The sequence below is a fragment of the Seriola aureovittata genome, chromosome 13, assembly GCF_021018895.1.
Source record: "Seriola aureovittata isolate HTS-2021-v1 ecotype China chromosome 13, ASM2101889v1, whole genome shotgun sequence".
Classification (NCBI taxonomy): domain Eukaryota; kingdom Metazoa; phylum Chordata; class Actinopteri; order Carangiformes; family Carangidae; genus Seriola; species Seriola aureovittata.
Window position 1 is genome coordinate 5162770 of NC_079376.1, and position 21531 is coordinate 5184300.

General features: G+C 42.1%; 1 protein-coding gene across 1 annotated transcript in view; it reads right to left on the bottom strand.

Moving 5' to 3' along the window:
- syne2b (spectrin repeat containing, nuclear envelope 2b) overlaps nt 1–21531 on the bottom strand; it is a 105765-nt gene that overhangs the window by 22193 nt on the left and 62041 nt on the right. The window contains exons 73-92 of the mRNA XM_056393850.1: nt 21324–21462; nt 20841–21071; nt 19679–19831; nt 19303–19479; nt 18962–19117; nt 18638–18781; nt 18230–18400; nt 17900–18030; nt 17618–17822; nt 16630–16812; nt 16047–16154; nt 15091–15245; nt 14215–14362; nt 14029–14123; nt 13662–13893; nt 12774–12968; nt 11321–11446; nt 10350–10505; nt 7235–7393; nt 5437–5603 (exon numbers count right to left, since the gene is read on the bottom strand). Coding sequence (XP_056249825.1) covers nt 5437–5603; nt 7235–7393; nt 10350–10505; nt 11321–11446; nt 12774–12968; nt 13662–13893; nt 14029–14123; nt 14215–14362; nt 15091–15245; nt 16047–16154; nt 16630–16812; nt 17618–17822; nt 17900–18030; nt 18230–18400; nt 18638–18781; nt 18962–19117; nt 19303–19479; nt 19679–19831; nt 20841–21071; nt 21324–21462 — 3231 coding nt within the window. The remainder of the gene's footprint in view (nt 1–5436; nt 5604–7234; nt 7394–10349; nt 10506–11320; nt 11447–12773; nt 12969–13661; nt 13894–14028; nt 14124–14214; nt 14363–15090; nt 15246–16046; nt 16155–16629; nt 16813–17617; nt 17823–17899; nt 18031–18229; nt 18401–18637; nt 18782–18961; nt 19118–19302; nt 19480–19678; nt 19832–20840; nt 21072–21323; nt 21463–21531) is intronic.

Here is a 21531-nt window from a genome sequence, read left to right on the forward strand (position 1 = left end):
TGCATATTTATTCATTCATTCATTCATTCATTCATTCATTCATTCATTCATATGTAGATGGAAATTGAAAACACAGGGACAGAGTGCTGGTCTGATTTTGTTTTTCTTTAACCTACCTAGCCTTGGTAGAGCTACTTCAGGTGTGTTTTGGTTTGTGCTGGACTATTTAACAGGATGTCTCCTCCTTCACTCAAAAGTCCAGGCTTTAAGTTTCCTCATCACACTTCTGTAAAATTCAAACCGGACCATAAATGGTTCAAAACAAGTTGTGATGTCACAAAATCCTGCTCATACGTGAACACAGAAACTTTTCCCCCTCAGCAGATGAGCCTCTAGTGTCAAACTCTGCTACAGTGAAGCTCAATCATCGCAGCAAAGAAACAACAAGCAAAACATTTAACAATCTTCTATGAAAGTGCTGCAGGCCCAAGCTGTTAGGGAAAAGTGAGTCGGACGCTTCAAACATGAAGTGCACATCTGGAAGCGGCTTAAGGATACAGATGCTCTACACCGAAACACCTTATCCTTGACCTGATTGCAAACACCTTGTTGTGTGAGGCAAAGTCTTTGTTTAAACTTTCTGAAAAAGGAAGATACTTATCGCACAGACACACACAACGGCGAAGTCACTGAGAAGCTTGAAACCTCCGAACTCAAACCTCTAACTCACATTTGCTGCCATCACACACACAGACACATGTTTTCTGTGCAGCCTGAAAGGGCCATGAAACACACCAACTCCACAGCCACACACTCCAGGACATCAACTCTCAGACAACTTCATCTCTCTGTCTCACAATCCCTTGTTCAAACTTGACAAATCACCATGGTAACACAAAGCCAGCCAGCAACCCAAGAAGCATGGCATCATCACCATGACGACCAGATCTACGGCCACTTGAAAGGAGAGCCGAGTGGTTGTAAGTGCGCTCTTTATTTCTTTTATGTCGGCGTCAAACAACATGACACTATATAATGTGAAAAGGCTCCACTTGAAATTAACGGCTCAACAAACTGTAATTTAGAAACACAAACACTGTGAGACAATAAGAGAAGTAAATCTGCGCATGTACCAGGTGTGAGGAGATGCAGGAGGAGGAGGAGGGGGCAGGAGAGAGGGGAGATTGTGTTTTAAAGACAAACACCTGCCTTGCGTGCATCTTACTTAGACAATGAGGAGAGAGCATGGCGGCTCCCGGTGGCCCCCTGAGGCCGAGGGCCCATCGGCACAAAGGCTCGTGTCAGCAGACGGCAGCTGCTGGGCTGGGTGACGGAGCACCCGGTTTGTTTTGGGGGACAAAGGCGAGCAGAGAGCCAGTGTCAACGCATCTAATCCCTCGGCAAGTCAAACCTCAACAGTCATCTGCCATAAGTTAGTGAGGCGAGATGCAGACAAAGGCTGAGGGACACCACCGTCATCGCTGACTCTGAATCAGCTCCTCTTCAACGCCATCAGTGCTAATCTGAACATGTGACACAGTACTGCTGGACTCAGCAATGAACCAACCAATGACTCACTTCACATCTGTGAAGTAAACTTCATCTCTTTCTGTTGTGCAAGATGAATACACATTAAAGGAATAGAGAAGTGAGGCCTGGGAAAAGTTAAGAGGAGTTCTCTTTTATGCATTTATAATATATTGTGTCAAACTCTGATGACATGATGACATTAGGTCAGTCAAATTTAGAAACTCCTCAGAACCATGCATGATTCTATGAACTGAAGAAAAGGGAACCACGTGCAGGTGTTAATAAGCACCTTACGGCTGATCAGCTTCTTGCTTCACTGCCTCAGGGAGTTGGGGGCGTGTCCTCTGTCATCGTGCGGAGCCTGGCTAGATTAGGCTGCTGGGGCGTTAAGCGAGGGCTGAGACCCACTGATCTACAAAGCTACTTTTAGCCCCGTCTCTACTTTTTACCCACCTGCACACACCCACACCCACTCACACACACACTTGTCGCTTTGACTAGCCCCAATATTCACAGGCAGGAACTCATTTGTATTAGTATCATCGTTAATAATTGGGCTGAATAATCTAATTTCATCCTTACGTGAGCCCCAAAACTGCTCTGCTTTGAGCTGTAAACAGCACGGACATGACAGAATGAAGTGGTTTCCTGATCATGTTAAGCAACTTGTGGAGACCAGTGTAGAGAGACACTCCCCATGTCTGTCAGCTTAGTGGGTTTTCACCCCCTTACTGCAGCCGGCATCAGGCCACCCTGAGCCTCAAATCTCACTGTGGGTTTTGGCTCTGACTGAAATAACATGATACAAGCATCCACATCCATTTTCATGATTTTGGCCACTTACATCCAATTAAAATAAAACTTAATGCTTACAGCATAAAAATCCAGCTGCATAAAGAAAATGGTTTTTCCCAGTTTGGTGTGGAAGAGCTGTACTGGCCCTAACTCAACCCCTTTCAAAGGGATTGGGATGAACTTGAATGTTGATGTAACGGTTGCAACGGTTTCCTGCAAGCCAATCAGATATGGTCATTTTCTGTAGCTGTAGTATCATAAAATCTAAATCAAGAGTGTGACAACAGCACATTCCACCACAGCCACGACGCTCGTGCCTCAGCGGTGGCTCATTAACAGGCTTAGCCTTGTTTTGCTGGTCAGTCCCTGAGGGGACGGGGGGGAGGAGGGCAGATCCACTATTGTGTGTTATGCTCCCTCTCTCCACTCTGGTCCCTCTTCTATTGTCAAAGACGGAGGACAGATCTCTGTACTAACAACCTGTCAGCCGTTATAAAGACCCTCATCCTCGTCCACCATGAACCAAACAGCTGAGCCTGTGTTCATTCACCCTCTTTGTAATTTTTGCTTTGACTGGAGATTTTGGTAAGTTTCTAGTGTACTCCTTCTTAGGATGTGTTGACAGGAAATCTGAAACCACCAATTTCTCTCAGTTTCAGGCTTCCACTGACACAAAAGATGCCATTATACAGTGTACTATTTTTACACTTAAGTTACTTTTATAACAGTTTTCTACCACTTATTCTAAATATAACTGCTGTTTGGACCTATAACCAGAAGACAGATGTTTATCGCCATGTTCACACCCAAACAGAGATGTGACAGGATGCCATTCATTGTAAACTCAACCTCAAAAAACATCCTGGTACTGCTACTTAAAAATCTCCAAAGATAGCCAGCGGCAGAATGTAGGGGAAGTTATGGTAAAGTTTTAATTTGAATGATCTCTGAAAACAATCAACCACACTCATCTTGATTCCCTCGTGAAACGAAAGCAGTTATTTTCTTCTCCACTCAACTATGTAAAAGTCCTTCAAGTAAAATGGAGAAAAATCTGAAGAGCTTCTCAAATCACGTGAGAAAGAAACTGCTTCATCATGAACTGCTATGGTGGCAACATAACGGTGCAGGGGGAGCTAGGTTTGTAAATCACATGCTCAACACAGACACGCCTACAAGCTTCAGGCTTGTAAGAGACAGGACACAGTCTGCCTCTTTGTATCTTTATATGGGAACTGTATCTGTAGGTTAAAGTATTTATATCAATATGACACACTGTCTTAAAACACACATTTATTGAGAAGAACTCGACCTTTAAATTTCTTCTTGGAAATAATAAATGACAGAGAAACAGGCCGAGGAGAGATGTAATGGCCATAGTCACTAAACAGCCGCCATATGGCAGATCTAAGTCGTTCTCATGGAGGATAAGTCACCCCCATCCCCCCACCCGCACTGGTTTAACCCATCTGCCTCCGAGGGGGCATTTCACTGCAGCTCAGCTTGACTCAGTTCAGTTTGTTCTGATTCTACATGTGGATTTTATAAATGTACCATCCACTGAACATAGAATCATTTCACAGTCACCAAAGAGGCAATTACCAGGAGCAGAACTCCATCATCAGTTTGAACTGTTGATTGTTAGAGATGTAACAGTAACGACTGTGCACTCTGCTACCCTGCAGCCGTTATGCACAGCGAGGCCACGGCCAGTAATAATTACTGGACTGTTGGACAACAGGAAAACCAAGTTATTGAAGGACCGCAAGAAAGTACAAGCTGATGCTTGTTTCTGATATCAGCCTTGTTTGTATCTATACATAATTCAGACCATTCAAACTAAAGCAGACTGTAAGCTGAAGATTCATATTACTGTATCAGTTAAATAGTGAAGCCAAAAGTTACTAAACTCTTAGAGTATGAAGTCAGAATCTGGAACCTTTCAGATGCTTGTTTTCCTTCTTTCTTTCATTCCTTCACACAACTTATTCATTTTTCCTGTGTACAACCAAGTGACACACCATGAATGTCTTCCAGATGTGTGTCATTTGTCAGTGCCAGTTTATCACGCCAAGACTACAAACACAGAGGCAGGTTCACTCAGCCTGTGACTTTTGCCTTCAGATGTAGTTTGTTTGTCTCATACTGAGGCTTTAACCATCACAGGTTCAGTTTTTTAGCAGGACATGATTACACCTGCCATGTAAAACGAGACAGCCTCTCCGGCCAGAAGGTTTTTCTCTCTCTGTTCATTGTAGCTGTCAGTCACATTGCATAATGCTGCTCTCATGTAGATCAGGAGCAAAGTGGCACTAAGCTGCTGGATGGACATTTCAGGAGCTGTCTGCACACAGCCACCACTCCTCCCTCTCTCTCTCGCTCTCTCTCTCTCTCTGTGTGGTGGAATGAGATTTGCATTTATGGATTAACAATAATATCACTCTATCCTCTGTTGGCTCTGAGCTTTTCTGCTTTAATCTGCAGCCACAGTAGAATAACAGCTGTGCTCTGCCTGTTTCTATTCTCTCCCCACAACACACGGATAAAAGCTGCACGTGTGGAACTATAGCTGAAAGAAAGTCTGATATGCCTTATAACAAAAGAAAGAATCAACAGTTTTTATGGAAATTGAGTCTTGGATTTGAGTCATCTTGCAGTCTGAGCACTGCCATACAAAGAACTTTCAAGGATCTACACCTAATAAATGACCTGAACTTCCAGCATTTCAAAGATCACGTCCTCAGAGTTTTCACCTTACCCTTCATGTGGCACCAGCTATAGCACGACCTTAATCCAGAACTGTTCTCATAACTAATGCAGTGTTGAATAAATCACAACAGTGCTCTCTATAAGTAAGAACAGCTGTTAAAAGGTACAAAATAAAGAAGCAATCACCAAGTCAGCACTGTGATTGGTACACACAACACACTGGGTGTTGCTGCAACAACACAAAAACTCCATCATGTTACCGAAGTGTTGGATTGACAGACCGACCATTAACCATATCACATTACTATCCTGAGCCAGGTGCTAGATTTGCTAAATTACATATCAAACAGCTGAGAAACTCTTCCAGAGAACAAACCTTCAAATCACGATGTGCCGAACTCAAGCAGCTGCAGACTGAACGTGGTGTTCTAGCAATGTCAACACACTTCATGCTTTTCCTACCTGGCCTCTATGTGGTCAAACAGATGCTGCCAGCGGTCGTTTATGTCCTTCAGCTTGTCATTGATCTCCGTCTCCTTTGTCTTGTTGCTGGCGGTGATGAGTTGTTCTCCGAGCTGCTTCAGGTGCGTTTTATTTTCACTGAACAGGTTGATCTCCTCCATACAGTCCTGATGGAAGAAAAGAAAGGTATAAGTGTGTGACAGTTCACATTTCCAACTAAAGTGATTATGTATATTATGTATACATAATCATGTAAATATTCAATAATATATGAAATATTTTTCATAATATCGATTTCATTAAAATCGTTTTGCAGTCTGCACTGCTTCAGAGTCTGACCCTCATTTCACTGCTTTGCTTACTGCACATTGTACATAATGTAATTACATCGTCCAGCCCAAATATTGCAATAATATTGTATATCGGTATATTTGGGCTGAGACATTAAATTAAGATATTGAGTTTTGGATATCGTCCAAGTCCAACTATCATCACTTTAAGTCTGACATTAAGGACAGATTCAGCTTTTCTAGTGACTAAAATGAAGATAAATATATACTAAGTATTCATTTGTTTTCCCCCTAAAAGCACTAACTGTGTGCACTAACGTGTAACGTGACACTACTTACTACAATTATAACTGGAAATTCACCATTTCGCAATCCACATTTTTGTATGTCTAAAAAGAGTGTAAAAGTAAAATCCTTAATTTACTCTTGATGATTCCTGACTTTAGAAATTTGCCAGAAACGACTACAGCTTCTGTCCAGACTCTGTGTGCCAAACCAAAACACTAAATTTAAAGCCCAAGGGCTTGAAAAGAGTTTAACCCCCTGCCAGGGCAATAAGTAGTTTGGGCCTCAGGAGCAGCAACTGCCTTTACTAACCTCCAACTACCTCCTGGTCATCCCCCACCCCACACACACACATACACACACAAACACACACACACACACACACACACAAAACACACCATAACAAATGAAAGGGCCCCCGAGTTCGACACAAAACAAACCCGCGTGGCCCTGCTAGGGCTGAAACAGCTGTCGTCTCTTTAACAATCAGAAGGGAGTTCACAGCTTTTTGAAAAGCCCTGACCATCCCCGACACCGAGCAGCTCAGAGGATGAGTGACACAGCAAAAAAAAAAAAACATGGTGGAGAAGTAAAACACACAAAACCAAACTGCATGGTCCACCTCACCTTTAACTTTTCTCAATTTGTGTCTCTCTGATAAACTTTGAAGATTTTATATTGACAATATAATTCTTAACACTGTAGCATTATTCATTTTCACTATCACAAATATGATAATATAATGAGAAAGTTTGTGTTTGTGTGTTGGAGACACTTAAATGGAGGAAGAAGGTTAAATATCTTTTCTCCTTTATGTTTCAAGGCTCTTCTTGTTCATATGGCTCTGTTACTTTAAATCCATGCTCTCTTTAAAAGAGATTTTCAAAACATATATTAAAATATAACTAGAACACACTCACACAATTCATACCTCTGACTTGCTGCACAATCTTTCAAAATTATTATTTTGACAATAAAAAAAAAATGTTTTCAATCTTCTTACTCATCACAAAAAACTTTCCACAAGATCCTGTCCAAACAAAAAACACTGTCTCATTCACACAGTGACTTTGATCACCAGCTCCGATGCAAGAGGGAATTTACAGCCACCTAAATGTGTGAAGTGGCACTTCTCTAATCTTCAAACCCACTACAACCAGTAGCTAAGTATCTATTGTTATCACAATGACAGATGGGGGTGTGCCTCTGCTGCAGCCTCCTACCTTCTTGAGTTTCTCCACCATCTCCTCTATGTTGAGGTCGGAGTTGTGCGCCACCTTGTTCTCCATCTGCGTGAGCCATTCACACAGCTCCTTGTTCTTCTCATTGAAGATGATCCACGCGTTCAGACGGTCCGCGATCTCCTGTTTACGCAGAGACACCTGACACAAAGAGGATTGCAGGACATGAATTTAATAAGCTTTATTAATTAAAGATGCTTAGTAGCACTGTGTGTGCATATCTTATTTATGATATTGATGCAGCTCATGCATCAGTCACATTATCTGAACATAATTTTAATTTGATTTGATTTGATTGGAAATGGTGATGACTCCATTGCTGAAGACAACTTACACCGGCTCACCTCAGCAGCACATCTCGTTTCCTCATCTAGTTTACAAGTCACTGCTCCCAAAATAGGTAAAAGCATTAAGCTCCAGAGTCAATACAACTCATGAACTAAAGTTTTGATTCAGATGAAGTTTTGAGACTGAGACTGCCAAAAAATGATCACTTAAATGAATCAGTTTTCATCCCGATAATGGTTTAGGCTTAACAAAATAACTGGATGTGCTTGTAAAAAGTTTTCAAAACAAAAAAATCACTGAATTTTGAGTGTGGCTAAGAGCATCACTGAACCAGGCAGGCTGTTAGCTGACAGAGCAGCATTAAACAACTTAGAGGTGGTGTAGTGTTGTAGAAGCAGCAGGAAACATGTCAGAAACATGTCAGCACACAGAGCTGCAGTGAGTTTATTTCCTAATTCACCTCAGTCAGAAGCACTGAGGATGGTTGAACTGACGGTACTTGACAATGATACACAAACAACACAAATACCTACACAGGCATGAATGAAAACATAGTCACACACAAGCAATACACATGCAGTCATATGTATGAGCCCCGTCTCATGCACTGCACGAAAAGTTTTAGAGGAAAAAAGCTTTTCCTCAGAGGTGAGAAAGTTCAATCAGAAAAACTATCTTTTTTTAACATTCACTCTTAAAAGCATTTTCTCTTGTAAACATGTTGACGGCTTTCTGTTTTTGTTTTTGTTCTTCAACATTTTTCAAAAATTCCAGCATTTTTCAATTATTTTACAGCCTTCTTTAGATGTTGGTTTTGTATGGGGAAGATGAAGCCAAGTTGTGGTTGTGACAAATTCCTGGCTCAGACAGTAAAAAGTGAAAGTCGTTGTGATCACCCCCCCCCCACCCCACCCCACCCCAAAACTTATTTTACTACAAAAGCTCCTCTTCCTGACGTCTCTCAGCTCATTTCAACATTTCTCTCGTGTCACCATCTGTTCCCCCCACTCACACAATGCCCCTCACGGTCACCCCTAACAACCCCCCCACCCAGACCTGTAGTTGCCCTTTAAAGTCTGACTAAGATTTGCTAACTTAACTCCTCATTAAAGGCTTAGATTTTTAACACTGATGACTGGGAAACTTACACCAAAGACACCGAGCTAAAAGCACAATGCACATTAACATGTAGTGCAGCATTATACACTGTAGATGTGAGAACTGCCACAAACATGTCAGGTGACTCTTCTCTTCAACAACTTTTGATCTAATGAAGAAAACTAGAACAACACTCAGTAGAGCACATACCTCCGCCAAATGATCCTACATATGTCTGTCAGCTCTGGATTATTATCTCAATCTGCACCAGATTGTACAAACTAATAGATCTAAACACCATAAATACGTCTGTTTTTTTTTGTTACATCTAGATCCAAACATTGTTTCTTGAGAAAGTGTAAAAAAATGTCCCATCTCGCAATGTTTAGGAAAGTGAAAAGTCCTGGATCCGTCCCTTTAACTGGATCAGAACGTTAAGTTAATGAATGAGTTCATGTTTCATCCCTCCACCAAGTTCGATGCAAATTGGTTCAGCACTTTTTGCGTAATGGTGCTGACAGACAGACAAACAAACAAACAAACAAACAAACCTACACGAGTGAAAACATAACCTCCTTGCAGGAGGTAATTAAGCTTCTGCATTAACAAACAAACTTTTCCCTCCCTTGTTCTCTTTGTCCTGGAGCAGTTTGAGGAGCTAAATCGTCACGCCTGACCTGCTGCTGTCCCACACACACACACACACACACACACACACACCACACACACACACACACACACACACACACACACACACACACACACACACACACACTCTAAGAAAACACAAAGTGACTGACTGTTTGGACTGGTGGTTACATATGTTAGTTCTTTAATAATTAACCTTCTTCAATCGGCAGCAGGGAAACTTGTCAGAGCTGGACAAAGGACAGATGTTAGAAATGGGAGTGTTTGTGTCTTGCACCTCCTCAGTGCAGTTGACATGAACTCCTGCTCTCACACCGTGACACTGAAGCCATTCCATTTAAGCACGAGTTAAATCTTGAAAGTTTGAATTAACGTCATTTGATGCAAGCCAGATCACACATATCACTTAAAATAAAACTGTCCCTCCAGCAGGAGAGTCAATACTGACTCACACTGTGCAGCCAAACATTGTTCAAATCCACACAACTTTATTTCTAATTATGGTGGAGATCCTTAAGTTTCCAAAGATGTCACATATGCCAGGCTGAATTGGGGAAAATCATATACAATGATGCTGAAGACATGTAGAAAATGTCCATATGATAGTTTAGTGCAGCCATACAAACATGAAGTTCTGGGTTTGAATGTTTCATTCAGAGTAATTATCATACAGCTACTTGAAGAGGATATTCAAGGATATATCATGTTAAGGAGTGAAAAACGGGTCCTAGGATGAAAACTATTGCAACATCATGCGCTCTCACTATGCGCTGTATAAACCTCTGCACCAGTGATTCATTAAAATACGAGCTTTTTAAATTTTTTGACAAAGGTGGTGAATGAACTTGCTGATGTTTTCCCATAACCTCCACAGAACCACAAAGTTAAGCACTTCCAGTAAGTAAAGAGCAAAATGAAGATACTGCCGGAATCAGTTGAAACAAAGCATAAGATATAAAGCAAAATCAAAGCAGATAAATAAAGAAGCAGTTTATCAAAAGATGACTGTAGTCAGATTTCAGCTTGTGGTAGGAATGTAGTGTATCAAACCCAGAAGACCAACCTTGAGGCAGAGTTCCTCCCACTGGCAGTGCAGGTGCTCCACCTGCTCCTGCAGCAGCAGGACGTCGTCTGCGATGATGTACTGGGACAGATCCGTCTTCATGGTGCTCAGCTCCGTCAGGCTCTCAGCCCAGTCCTCCAGGGAGTCCTCGGTCTCCTGCATACCATAGCACACCGTCCACCACAACAAACTGTCAGTGACCCCCTCCACAGCTCGCTCTTTCACAACTACTCCCTAATGTCTCTCTCTCTGCTCCGGCCCCTTTCTCTTTCTATCTCTGTCACTCTTCTCTCTCTTTTTCTCTCTCTCTCTGTCTCTCCCCGCCCAGAGAGAGGATTAAGGCCCACAGGCTGCAGGCAGGGCCAGGGGAGGGGTGACTGTTGAGGGGGAGGGGAGGAGAGTGAGGGAGGGGTGGGGGATTAAGGCTCTGATGGGTCAGAGAGGATGAGTTGTGAGTCAAACCTGTTTCAAACTTGGCTTTGCTCACTTGAAACTTTAAGTGACTTTAAGTTTCCCTCCAACCTCAAACTGCCTGAAGGCGACTTATCTGTGTGTAGTGTCTGTCGTTGTTCACTGACGTGTCTACACTCGGCTTTGAGCTATTTATTTCAGCTTTTATAAAAAAAAGTTGAGCTATGTAGAGCTTTCAGACTGATGGCACTATGGAGAGTTACATGAATATGAATATGAATTAGAGTAACTGACTTATTGAAGGAAGAGTTTGACACTTTGCTTAATTGTTTTCTTTCAGCGAGTTAGATGAGAAGACTGATAACACTGTTATTTCGGCCTGCAGGAGAAGGTTAGCTTAGCTTAGCATATAGAATGGGTGTAAACAGCTAGCCTGGCTCTGTACTAAGGTAAAATAAATCTTGCTGTCAGAACGCTTATAAAGCTCACTAAATGACATTGTTATGTCTAATTAGTTTTGTTATCTGTACAAAGGCCAGACCAGGTGTTTGCAGCTGTACCTTGTTGAACTTCTCCACACTCTGTAGCTCATCGTCAGACTCAGGCATCGACTGGTTCAGTCTGGTCTTCACATCCTTTAGCTGCAGCATGCTGTTTGCTAGTCCCACCTCGCAGCGCTCCCAGTTCTGAGACACAATAAAGTTTTAAAGAAAAAACAAACAAATTGATGACACAGATCAATGAAATGGGTTCTTATTAACTGATTGGCTTTGAGAATGACAAGAGAACCATTGCATTCCTTTGTCTTTTATTTCCTAAACACATCCTGTGTCATTAATTAAAGCTGATTGGATTAACTTTGCTGCTCGCAGGTGAACAGAAACCGTCACAGGCTGCAGGGGACAGATGGAGGACGGAGGATCCAGATGTCTCCACACTCAGAGACAACTGGTGTCAAACAAAAACTCACTCTAGCATCATGGTTGCATATCACATCTACCTGCAACTCATTCAGAAAGAAAATGAAAAGGTTTTGCAAAGATTTACAAAACCATTAGTTTACTGCACTGTCTGTGGAGTATTTCTTAATTCCCGTTTGTCATGAGTCTTTTTCTGCAACATGTAAGCTTCTGATATACCAGGACAGAGTAGACTGGATGTGCCCTATGTTTAGCTATTCTGCTACATAACAATAAAAAGTGTGGGACAATTTAGAAACTATTGGGTTTATGAATATTTTTATGTATTTAAACATGTCAAAACTTTCCAGATTCTTTAAAAAACTTCTGTTTAACAGCAAAATTGAATGTATTGAATAACCCACAGCACAAGGCTATAGTATGCCTGGTGTGTGGGAGTGTGTAAGAATATCCTATCCTTCGTTTCTTTCCATCTCTGTAATGAACAAGAAGTAATAACTGTCACAGAGCGTTCAAGACTTAAGTGCATCTTTGGATTTATATATATGAAAAAACACTAATTTAAATTGGAATCTGAGAGTATGATAGATATTACTTCACAAATGGTCACATTTTGTCATAATTCACAGGAATACTAATAAAATATAACATATTGGACCTTTTGGTCAAATCCAATAAAATTCTGACACTTTTCAGCTTGAACCAAAGAACAGGAGAATACAATCCATACAGGGTTATGTAACTGTCTCGGGGGACATCAGTCCAGTACTTTCACTGCCTCACTCTGTGACTGAACAGATCAGGTTTCTTAAATTCCATTGATTTTGTATATCCGGTGGAATCTGACCCTCCAGTTTCATCAATTGGAGCCCACTGGTCTGGTTTCACACAACTGAGCCCCCGGCACAAAAGACTCATCCACTGATGCCAATTCACAGGTCAAGAAGTGAGATATAATACACATTCTGATGTGAGATTTGTCCCAGTGTTAATTTATACAATGTCCAAAACATGTTGCAGAATCCTTGATACTTTAACTGGTTCTGTAGAACCACAGTGAGATAAAAGAATTTGACAGGAAGTGACCAAGTACCTTGACGATGGCTTCGGTGAGGTCCATCCTCCGGCCCAGCAGGCTGTGGAGGTTGTCCCACTCCTCCTGCAGGGTTCCCAGGTCTGTCTGTAGCTGAGTCTGGGTCTCCTCGTCCCCCATGGAGAAGAGCTGCCGGCCGACCTCGAGAGTGTGGATGAAACTGCACTGATACCTCTGGAACAACAGCTCTGTGTGCTGAGGAGGAGGAGCGAGGAGAGACAGGGTTAAATATGGTTTTAAAGAGGGAGGGGAAAGGAGGGAACGATAGGAAAGATAGAAATCAACTGTTTGTGCTGCTGCAGTTTAAATGGGTAATCCAGTTAGTTACGGGCACACTAGTTGCTTTTATTGAGGAGTGACTATTAACAGGCTGAAGGAGAAGAAAGTTATCTGATTACTGTATCTTCATTCATAATCAATTCCAATCTCCTCACTCCCCTTTGATGGTAATCAAAGGCTCAAAAAGAATCAGAATGGGAAGACTCTCTTCCTCATCTCATTTGTCTTTCTTTTCATGTAAATGCAATCAGTAACATTTGTTTCTTAGTCTTTATATCTTAAATCAGCCCCCAGGCTCAGCTTTAAGCAGCTGGCTTCTGTCCTATTTGTGTCTGACTAGTCTTAATCTGAATAAACAACCAATAACAACTCTCTGCATGGATCTTTTGCAGCTGTTTTTAAAATTAGAGACACAAATTTCAGGTCAAGAGCCTCATTTCCACCATAGTCAGGCTGAGTTATTAAGCCAGTTTCTATTTCCCCTTAATGTGTCTTCATTATAAAATCCTCCTATGTTCACTTACCCCCTCACAAAATTAAGAAAATTCCCATATTTCCCGTATCTGGCATTCACTATAAATTCCATGATATTCCTGACTTGTGTCTAACCTGGAGGTCTTGCAGGGAGCGTCTGAGCTGCTGCAGGCTGCAGCGGGCTGGTCCGGAGGGGGGAAGGAAGGTATGCGTGTCCGACAGGAACTTCTGCAGCTTCCTCAGGCTGCGGGTGTACAGGTGCCAGTGCTTCACCAGCCCCTCCACCAGGGAGCGCCGCTGGTCGGCACGCTGCACCGCCCCTTGCCAGTGTTCTCTGAGCTGGGCCAACTTCAGGATAAAGTCACTCCTGTAAACACAAACTCAGTGTGTCATTCAAAATGAGCTATTTTATATTTAAAAGACGTTTTATACGGCAGCATTTTTGTTTGTGCCTCACCCTCTCTTTACTTAAAGGAATTGCTCTACAGTTTGATCTTCCTACCTGTCGTCCACCTCTCCTTTCTGCAGCAGATGAAGAGCTTCAGTGATCACTGAGTGGAGGATCTGGTGACCAGTGGACAGCTCTGCCTGAAACCTCTGAAACGCCAGGACAGATCATGATTACTTCTGTGTGTTTGCCGTGTTTTTGTTAAGTCTGTCAGTGAGCCTGTTAATCATGCTTTGATACCTTGTGTATACGGAGCTGCTGTCTGAGGCCGATGTAAGAGCCGGCCACATCCACAGCCAGACTGTCCTCCATCCTCTGCAGGAAAGACATCCAGCTCTCACACTTCTGTTCAAAGCTCTGCTGCCTCAGCGCCTCAGTCTGCAGCTCACTGTGCACACAGAAAAAACTGAATGAACAACACTCCATCACATTTTATTTCACGATTATATAACTGTTTTTAGCCTTATAAACAATGTAATATCCCTCTGAAGTTAAAGAAATGTTATTTTAAAGGTTTTTGTATGTTATATAAACCATTCACTGAGACAGTTTCGTGAATTGCTTTTGTTTTAGCTTGACAACAAGCCTTCAAATATGATATTTATTCAGGTGAGAGTTATTGGAAGTGTCTTAAATTAAAGTGGAAGTAGAGATTTTGGTGCAAAAGCAGGGGCTAATAATAATAAAACCCTTGTTTGTGATCAACATCTTTCTCTTAATCTCCTCACGATTTTAACATGTCAACAGATTAATGTTAATGATAGTCAGTACAATACAACGAATCAAACCACTTACTTTGCTAAAGTGATATTAGATAATCAAATATTTGCAGTTTTAATTGTTTACAGGAATTTTTCCTTATTGATTTTGTTCCCAGATGCAAATAATGAAATAACTTAGATTAAATATAAATCAGCAATTTTACATACAGATCCTTGTTGCTGTTGTCGTTGGTAACTGGATGAAAATTCTCCAAACTTGTAGCATCATTTTCCACAAAAACATATTCTAGATATGTACTGATTAACTGAGTCTCAATCTGCTGATGAGGATCATGGGATATAACCATGTGCTCATTTAGCTGTTATCATGTATCAGCCTTCCTCCCTCACTGACCTGCAGGCCTCCTCAGCTCTGGCGGCGGTATCGGCCCAGCGGCGGTTGAGGCGTTGCAGGTAGCGTGCTGCAGCGTCACCCACTGTCAGGCTGCAGCTCAGCTCATTCAGCACATCCAGGTCAGCAGAGAGGCCGCTCAGCTCCAGGATGCCAGACTGGGAACATATGGTGGCACCAAAGACTCAGAGGGATCACGGCAGTCTGGACTACTGCACGCATGACATCACAGCCGAAGACCAAAACACTACACGCTACATATACTGTGTTCTTTGTCCCCATTTAGTCGTCTGGTATTCTGAGTTTTCTGCTTCTTTTTACTGTCTTGAGTCGTTGTTCTGTCATTTCTCCTCTCAGATGGAGACAAACTTCTTATCAAAGATTAAAAAACTCCTCAGAGATCCACTTTCTACTAACATAAAAATGTAATGGTCATTCTGATTCAAAATAAATTAAAAAATGTCAATTTAAACACATCTTTAGGTCTATAATGAGTCCAAAAATGTCAAGGTGTCAGGTGAGAATATTTCATCCTGCAACCAACAGAAACGAACTCTCACAGAAATTAGAGATTTAGATTTCTTTCTTGACCTTGGAAAGAGAAGTTGTCATCATCAATATGAAGTGTTCAATATCAATCTGTTTATCTTGATACAAGACAGAATAAAACACTGGAATCACTTGAAGCATAAAAATGACATTTGATTGAACCTTGAAACACGATGATTTGTCTTGAGTACAGCTTGAAAAATTCAAAGTCACAATTTTTTGTTCGAAGAAAATAACATTTTCAGATTCAATAATGCAGAAAAAAATTGTGCTGTGACTATAATTTCCACCTTGACCAAAGATGATATTTCTAGCCACAATATATTTAACACATAGACACCTTTGTTACAGTGTAAAAGTCCATGGTTGAAGACATACCGGTGCGGCAGTCATTCATAATCTCCACTCACCTGATCTGCTATCTGAGCCACATTCTCCAGACGCTGCTGCCAGACCTCCAGGTTTCTCTCCAATGATTCCAGGATGTTCCCAAACTCCTGCAGCCGCTTGAGCTCCTCCTACATGCAAACATGACAACATGGCACACGGCCATATGTGTCTTAATTTATAGGTCACTGTGATGCTTAGTGCACTCAGGTGTCAGGCTGGGGAAGAAATGCAGAGTGAGTACATCTCTCTGACAGAGTATGTGCTTTAGTGTGTTCAAGAACATGAAGATGAATTAAAATCTATCTTGTATTTGGCTTTACACTTTATCAACAATGAAAAATAACAATGAAGTGAATAAAATCCTTTGGATGAGCAAAAACCATCAGTTATGATGTTAGACAGGTTAGAGAAAAACATAATAAGGAGGTGGTTACAATGAAAAGCTGACGTTTTAGTTTTTCAAACACAAAAATTCACTAAATCATGCAACTTTTCTTGTAACAGCCTTTATCTAACAAGTCTTTGCACTTCTGTAAGACACAGCGGATATAAAACGCCCACTTTACAAAATCCCACAAACACACAAATCCATTCATGTTGTACCTTCTGTTGACCCAGCTTCCCTGTCAGAGTCTGGCTGAGCTGCAAGACACCACGGGACAACAACCTGCTCTCTGATTGGACAAGACTGGCAGCTGAAGGTTCCAGGTGGTTAATCAAGTCCTTGGAAGCATCCAGCACCCCCTCCAGGTCGGACTGCAAAGTGTCTGTCCTCTCTAGGAGGCTCTGAAGAAAAAGAAAAAAGATTAAAGAGTTTCCACAGAATGTACTGTCAGTGTGGAAAGATCCCTCTTCAGCTGAAGAGCCTGGACTGTTTCCTGAGCTCTCCTCGAGGAAATCAGAAGAACTAGCTGTAGTTAAAAAATACTACAAAAATCTCAAAAATCTGTACATTCATGAGGAAGTGACAAGTAAACGAGCATAAAAACTGCTTGTCAGAAACGTAATTCAATGCACAGATCTGTTCAGACACCATAAACAAACCAGCACACACGGCAAGTGTTTTCTCCAAAAACAGTTCACTAAAATCTTTTAAAAATTAACTTTGCATTGTGTGAATGTGCAAGTGCAAGACGGAATAAATCTTAACTCAAGGTCATCTAACTAGAATCTTAACTACTGGAGATCGCACAAGCACAAGCAAGATCCATCCACCGAGGAAGGCGAGAGATGAAGCTGAAAGCTCCAGAAAAAGCTAATAAGTGGATCTTGAGTTAATATTTACTACTACTGTTCCCAAGGTTGAGAATGAAATTAAATGTTGATATCTGTTCAGTGCAATTATGTGCTTCAGTGTTGAAACAAAAACAAAAACACAAATCATCTACAGAAATTATTATTGTAAAAATAGGGAACACAGGACAATTTTTTATTCAGTTCTACACTTCACTCTCCAAAATATGGATATGTGACATAAAACGGTTAAAATTATGAAAACAAATTGAAAAGATTGGAGCTGTTGGAAAAGCAAACTTTATGTTTCTACTTTTTGTATATTTCAATTTTATGCTGAGAAGTTTTTCCCTCTCACCTGAACATTGTGAATCTTGTCAGCGACTTGCTCCACGGTGATGTCGTCCCCGGGCGCTGCGCTCAGAGCAGACGTGACGTCACTCTGCAGCGTCTGCAGCCGCTGGGAGAAAGACTCAGCCCGCCCGGCGTAGACCTCCCAGACCTGCAGGACCCCCCGGCTCCTCTGGAGCTGCTGGTTCAGAGCTGCACACACCTCAGTCCAACTGAAAAACAAGAGATTGAGTGTGAGAGAGTGAATCTGTGTGTGTTGTTTGTGTGTGCCTGTGGGTGTCTGTCTCACCTGTCTGTCTGTCTCTCCAGCTGCTCAGTGAGGAGGACAGCAGCAGGGCTCACGATGTCTCTGAGGGAGGAGACGGTTTGACTCAGTTCATCCCACTCTGCCGCCGAAGCTTTGGTCTTCTCATGAAGAAGCTGCTCACAACACAACAAACACCACCATCAGTCATCACAGGTGCAATGTCCAAACAGGATTTATATAGGAATCATTAACCAATCCTCTTTCTGCACTTTAATGTGAGATTGTGGAATAAAGTCCAAACATGATGTCTTTGAACATCTACTGTCCCAATATTTACATTTTCAAATCAGATATGGAAAGCACCAGTCTGACCTGTAGCTTTTCATGGAGATCTCTGTGCGCCTGCAGGGAGAGCTGAGGGCTGCAGTCATAATCCAGACTCTGGGAAATTCTCACTGTTTTCAGCTTCATGTGATTCAGGCTTTTGTCCACACAGTCCCACAGCTGCTGAGCCTGAACCAGCCTCTGTCTCATTGACTCATTCTGTAAGAGACACAAGCAAATACCTAACAGTTATGATCTAAGAGACTTTAGTCTTTACAAAGACTTGATCATAGACATGTTCAAGTTGGATCTAAAGCAAGTTCAAATCCAAAGAACTACAGTTTGATATGATGAACACATTCTGCATATGTTTATTTTTCAATGCTACATGCACTTCTTGTGTTCATTTCTTCCAGTAAAAACTGTTGCTGAGACATTTGCCTTCTACATTTGTACCTGTAGTGTGAGAGCTGCACAGGCCCGGATGGATTTATCTGTCTGAGAGATAAAATCACAGCTGCTGTTTCCTCCTTCGCCACAAAGTTTGTCTCTCAGTTCCTGAAGAGCTGCAGACTTCTGCCTGATCTTCTCCCCGAGGCCCTGATACACAGATGAGAGAAGATTTAACCACCTGCAGACTTGAAAAGGATATCTAGCTTTTTTGTTTTTCTTTGCAAAAGCCTTCAGCCAATATGATTCATCACGACTGAAATATTAAACCTGAAATAGCGAAGGTGCTCCAGGTGGCACATATGTCAGAGGACAGGTGTGAGTCCTGACCTGGCAGGTGTTGATGCTCCTCTGCAGCTCTGTCTGGCTGCTCGCTTTCTGAGCTGAGTCCATCCAGAGGCTCTGAGCTGTGATCCAGCTGTTGATCTGCTGCAGTCGAGCCTCACGCTCTGCTCTGTTCCTCAAATCCTGCTCCAGCTCCTGGATCTGAAATTCACAAACACTGACAGCAGGTCAGACACATTTCTTCTGACTTGAGACAATTCTAAAAGATCTGAAGGTGTTGAGCAAAACTTATGACAGTAAAGCTTTGTTGAGCTTTATTTAACAGTGAAAAGATAATTGTTGTGTTGTGATTTTTTTTTGTCACAGTCTGATGTTTGTCTTCTGACCTGAGAGTTGAGGGTTTCCTGTAAACTGAGCCACCGATGGTTGAGATGACCCATGTCCTCTGCAAACTGGTTGTGTTCGTAGCTCCCCCTCTGGCCATCCTCAGTACCACAGGTCTGCAATGGCTGGTTCACATAGTCCAGTGTGGCCTGATGGGTCGACATCTCAACCTGACACTCCTGAGAGAGAAGTCGTGGATGGAGAGAGAGAGAGTCAGTCATCCAGATACACAAGTAAACTCACAAACTTCTACCAGGACCTCAGGATTGTACTTTACAACGTGCACTAAAAACAACCCACCACTGTCTGAGAACACTTGAGTAATCAGGATATTTAAGCAGATTATTTGCGGCAGTTCATCAGTCAGTCCAACTCTACCTTGCAGTGCTTTAGGAACTGCATGAAGTCAGTCTTTGTGGAGGATGTTTGGTTGATCCTGCTGCGTTTCTCCTCCAGCTTAGATTCAGCAGCTCCAAGCCAGAACTGCAGCTCCAGCAGCGCCTCCTGCTGGGTCACCATCTTAATCCACCACTGAGGAGGAGGAGCAGAAGGGAGTGACGTCAATCTTCATCGACTTTGCCAAAAAATTACAAACCACAACTAAATTCCTTATTCCACAGAATTTTAGACTCTTTTATTTTACTATCAGTAAAATAAATTAAGATTCATGTGATTTCTCTCTAGTGTTTGTTTCAAATTGTGTGATAAATAAAGATAAATTTGAACTTAAACTAGAAAAGGAAGGTGAGTTAAGGTTCAAAAAGCTGAGGGAGATGAAGAGACGAGGGCTGTGAGAGAAAAAGAAAGACTATGATTCAGAAGAGCAGCAGAAACTGAGGTAGAGAGGAACAGAAAGTAATGAAAGCAGCAGGATGAGGGCGATGAGAGGGAACGAAGAAGAGGGAGAGAGGGATAGGAGAGAGGAGAGCTGATGGAAGATGGGATAGAAAAGCAGAGGGAGGAGAGAGCATGGAAGGAAAAGATTGGTAAGGAGAAGAGAGAGGAGTTGGGGCGTCGTGTAGCGTAGTGGTTTAAGCAGGCGCCCCATGTGTAGAGGCTGCAGTCGGCCCCGGTTCGAATCCTGCATCGGACGGCCTTTCACTGCATGTCATTCCCCCTCTCTCTGCCTCCCCGTTTCCTGTCACTCTCTGTGCTGTCCATTAAAGGCATAAAAGCACAAAAAATATACTTTAAAGAGAAGAGAGAGGAGTTGAGAAAGGAAGATCCAGACAGATAGAGGGGTGGATGGTTTCACACCAAAAAGGGCGAGAAGAGTCCTCAGGCTGGCATTGTGCTGCACAGTGGGGTTGTTGAAAACTGCAGCGTGGTTTTTGAAAATATTAAACTGCACTGTAAAAAAAAAAACTAAAAAATCAAGAAAACCAGAAAAAAGTCAAGAAACATTCAGAAAAAGTAGAAAAAATAATAATTTTGATAAAATCGACTTTGTTCAAGTGAGAATTACACATTAAACACACCTTTCTGTTAGATCCTGTTGTTTACATTCACCTTATGGACGTCACACGGGGAATCTCCTCACCTTATGCAGAGCTCGCTGGACGACGGTAACATCAGTCAACAGACAGGACCAGTCCACCTCTATCTCTCTGAGCTGGGAGTGGATGGAGCAGAGATGTGGCTCTGAAGTCTCTTCATCCTCCAGATTTCTTTCTGAGTACCCGTCTGCCTCCCTCATCTGGAGCAGCTGGGAACCGGCACCAATCACTGCCACCTTCAGTTCAGATCTGACCTCCAACTCTTTGGTCAAAGCCTAAAGTATATAAACTGTTTGGTTATATACTGTTTTCCACAAATGCAAAAATGATCATAATATAGTTTGTCTGTGGGGTTTAATGAGGTCATTGATCAGCATCATTCGCTCAGAGATTAACTGACCTGGTACCAAAACATCTGGAATTCTCAACTCAGTTTTCAGCCTCTACATAAGCATTTAAATTCCCAGATGTAGGAGGTCCTGATTACAGACTAGTTTTATGTCTGGGTGTTTCCAGTTCCTGCTCACCACACACTGGAGGTAATGTTCATGCCTCTGTTCAACATCCATCTCCTCATTGGCCGTGACAGCGAACTGACTACATTTATTCATCAGCACTCTGGCCTCGCCCATCCAGGCTGCCAGGACAGCAGAGTCACGGAGAAACCTGTTTATCAGAGCAACAGTAAAATGTCAGAAGTGATTAAAGCATCTGCCAGACATCTTAAATAAAGAC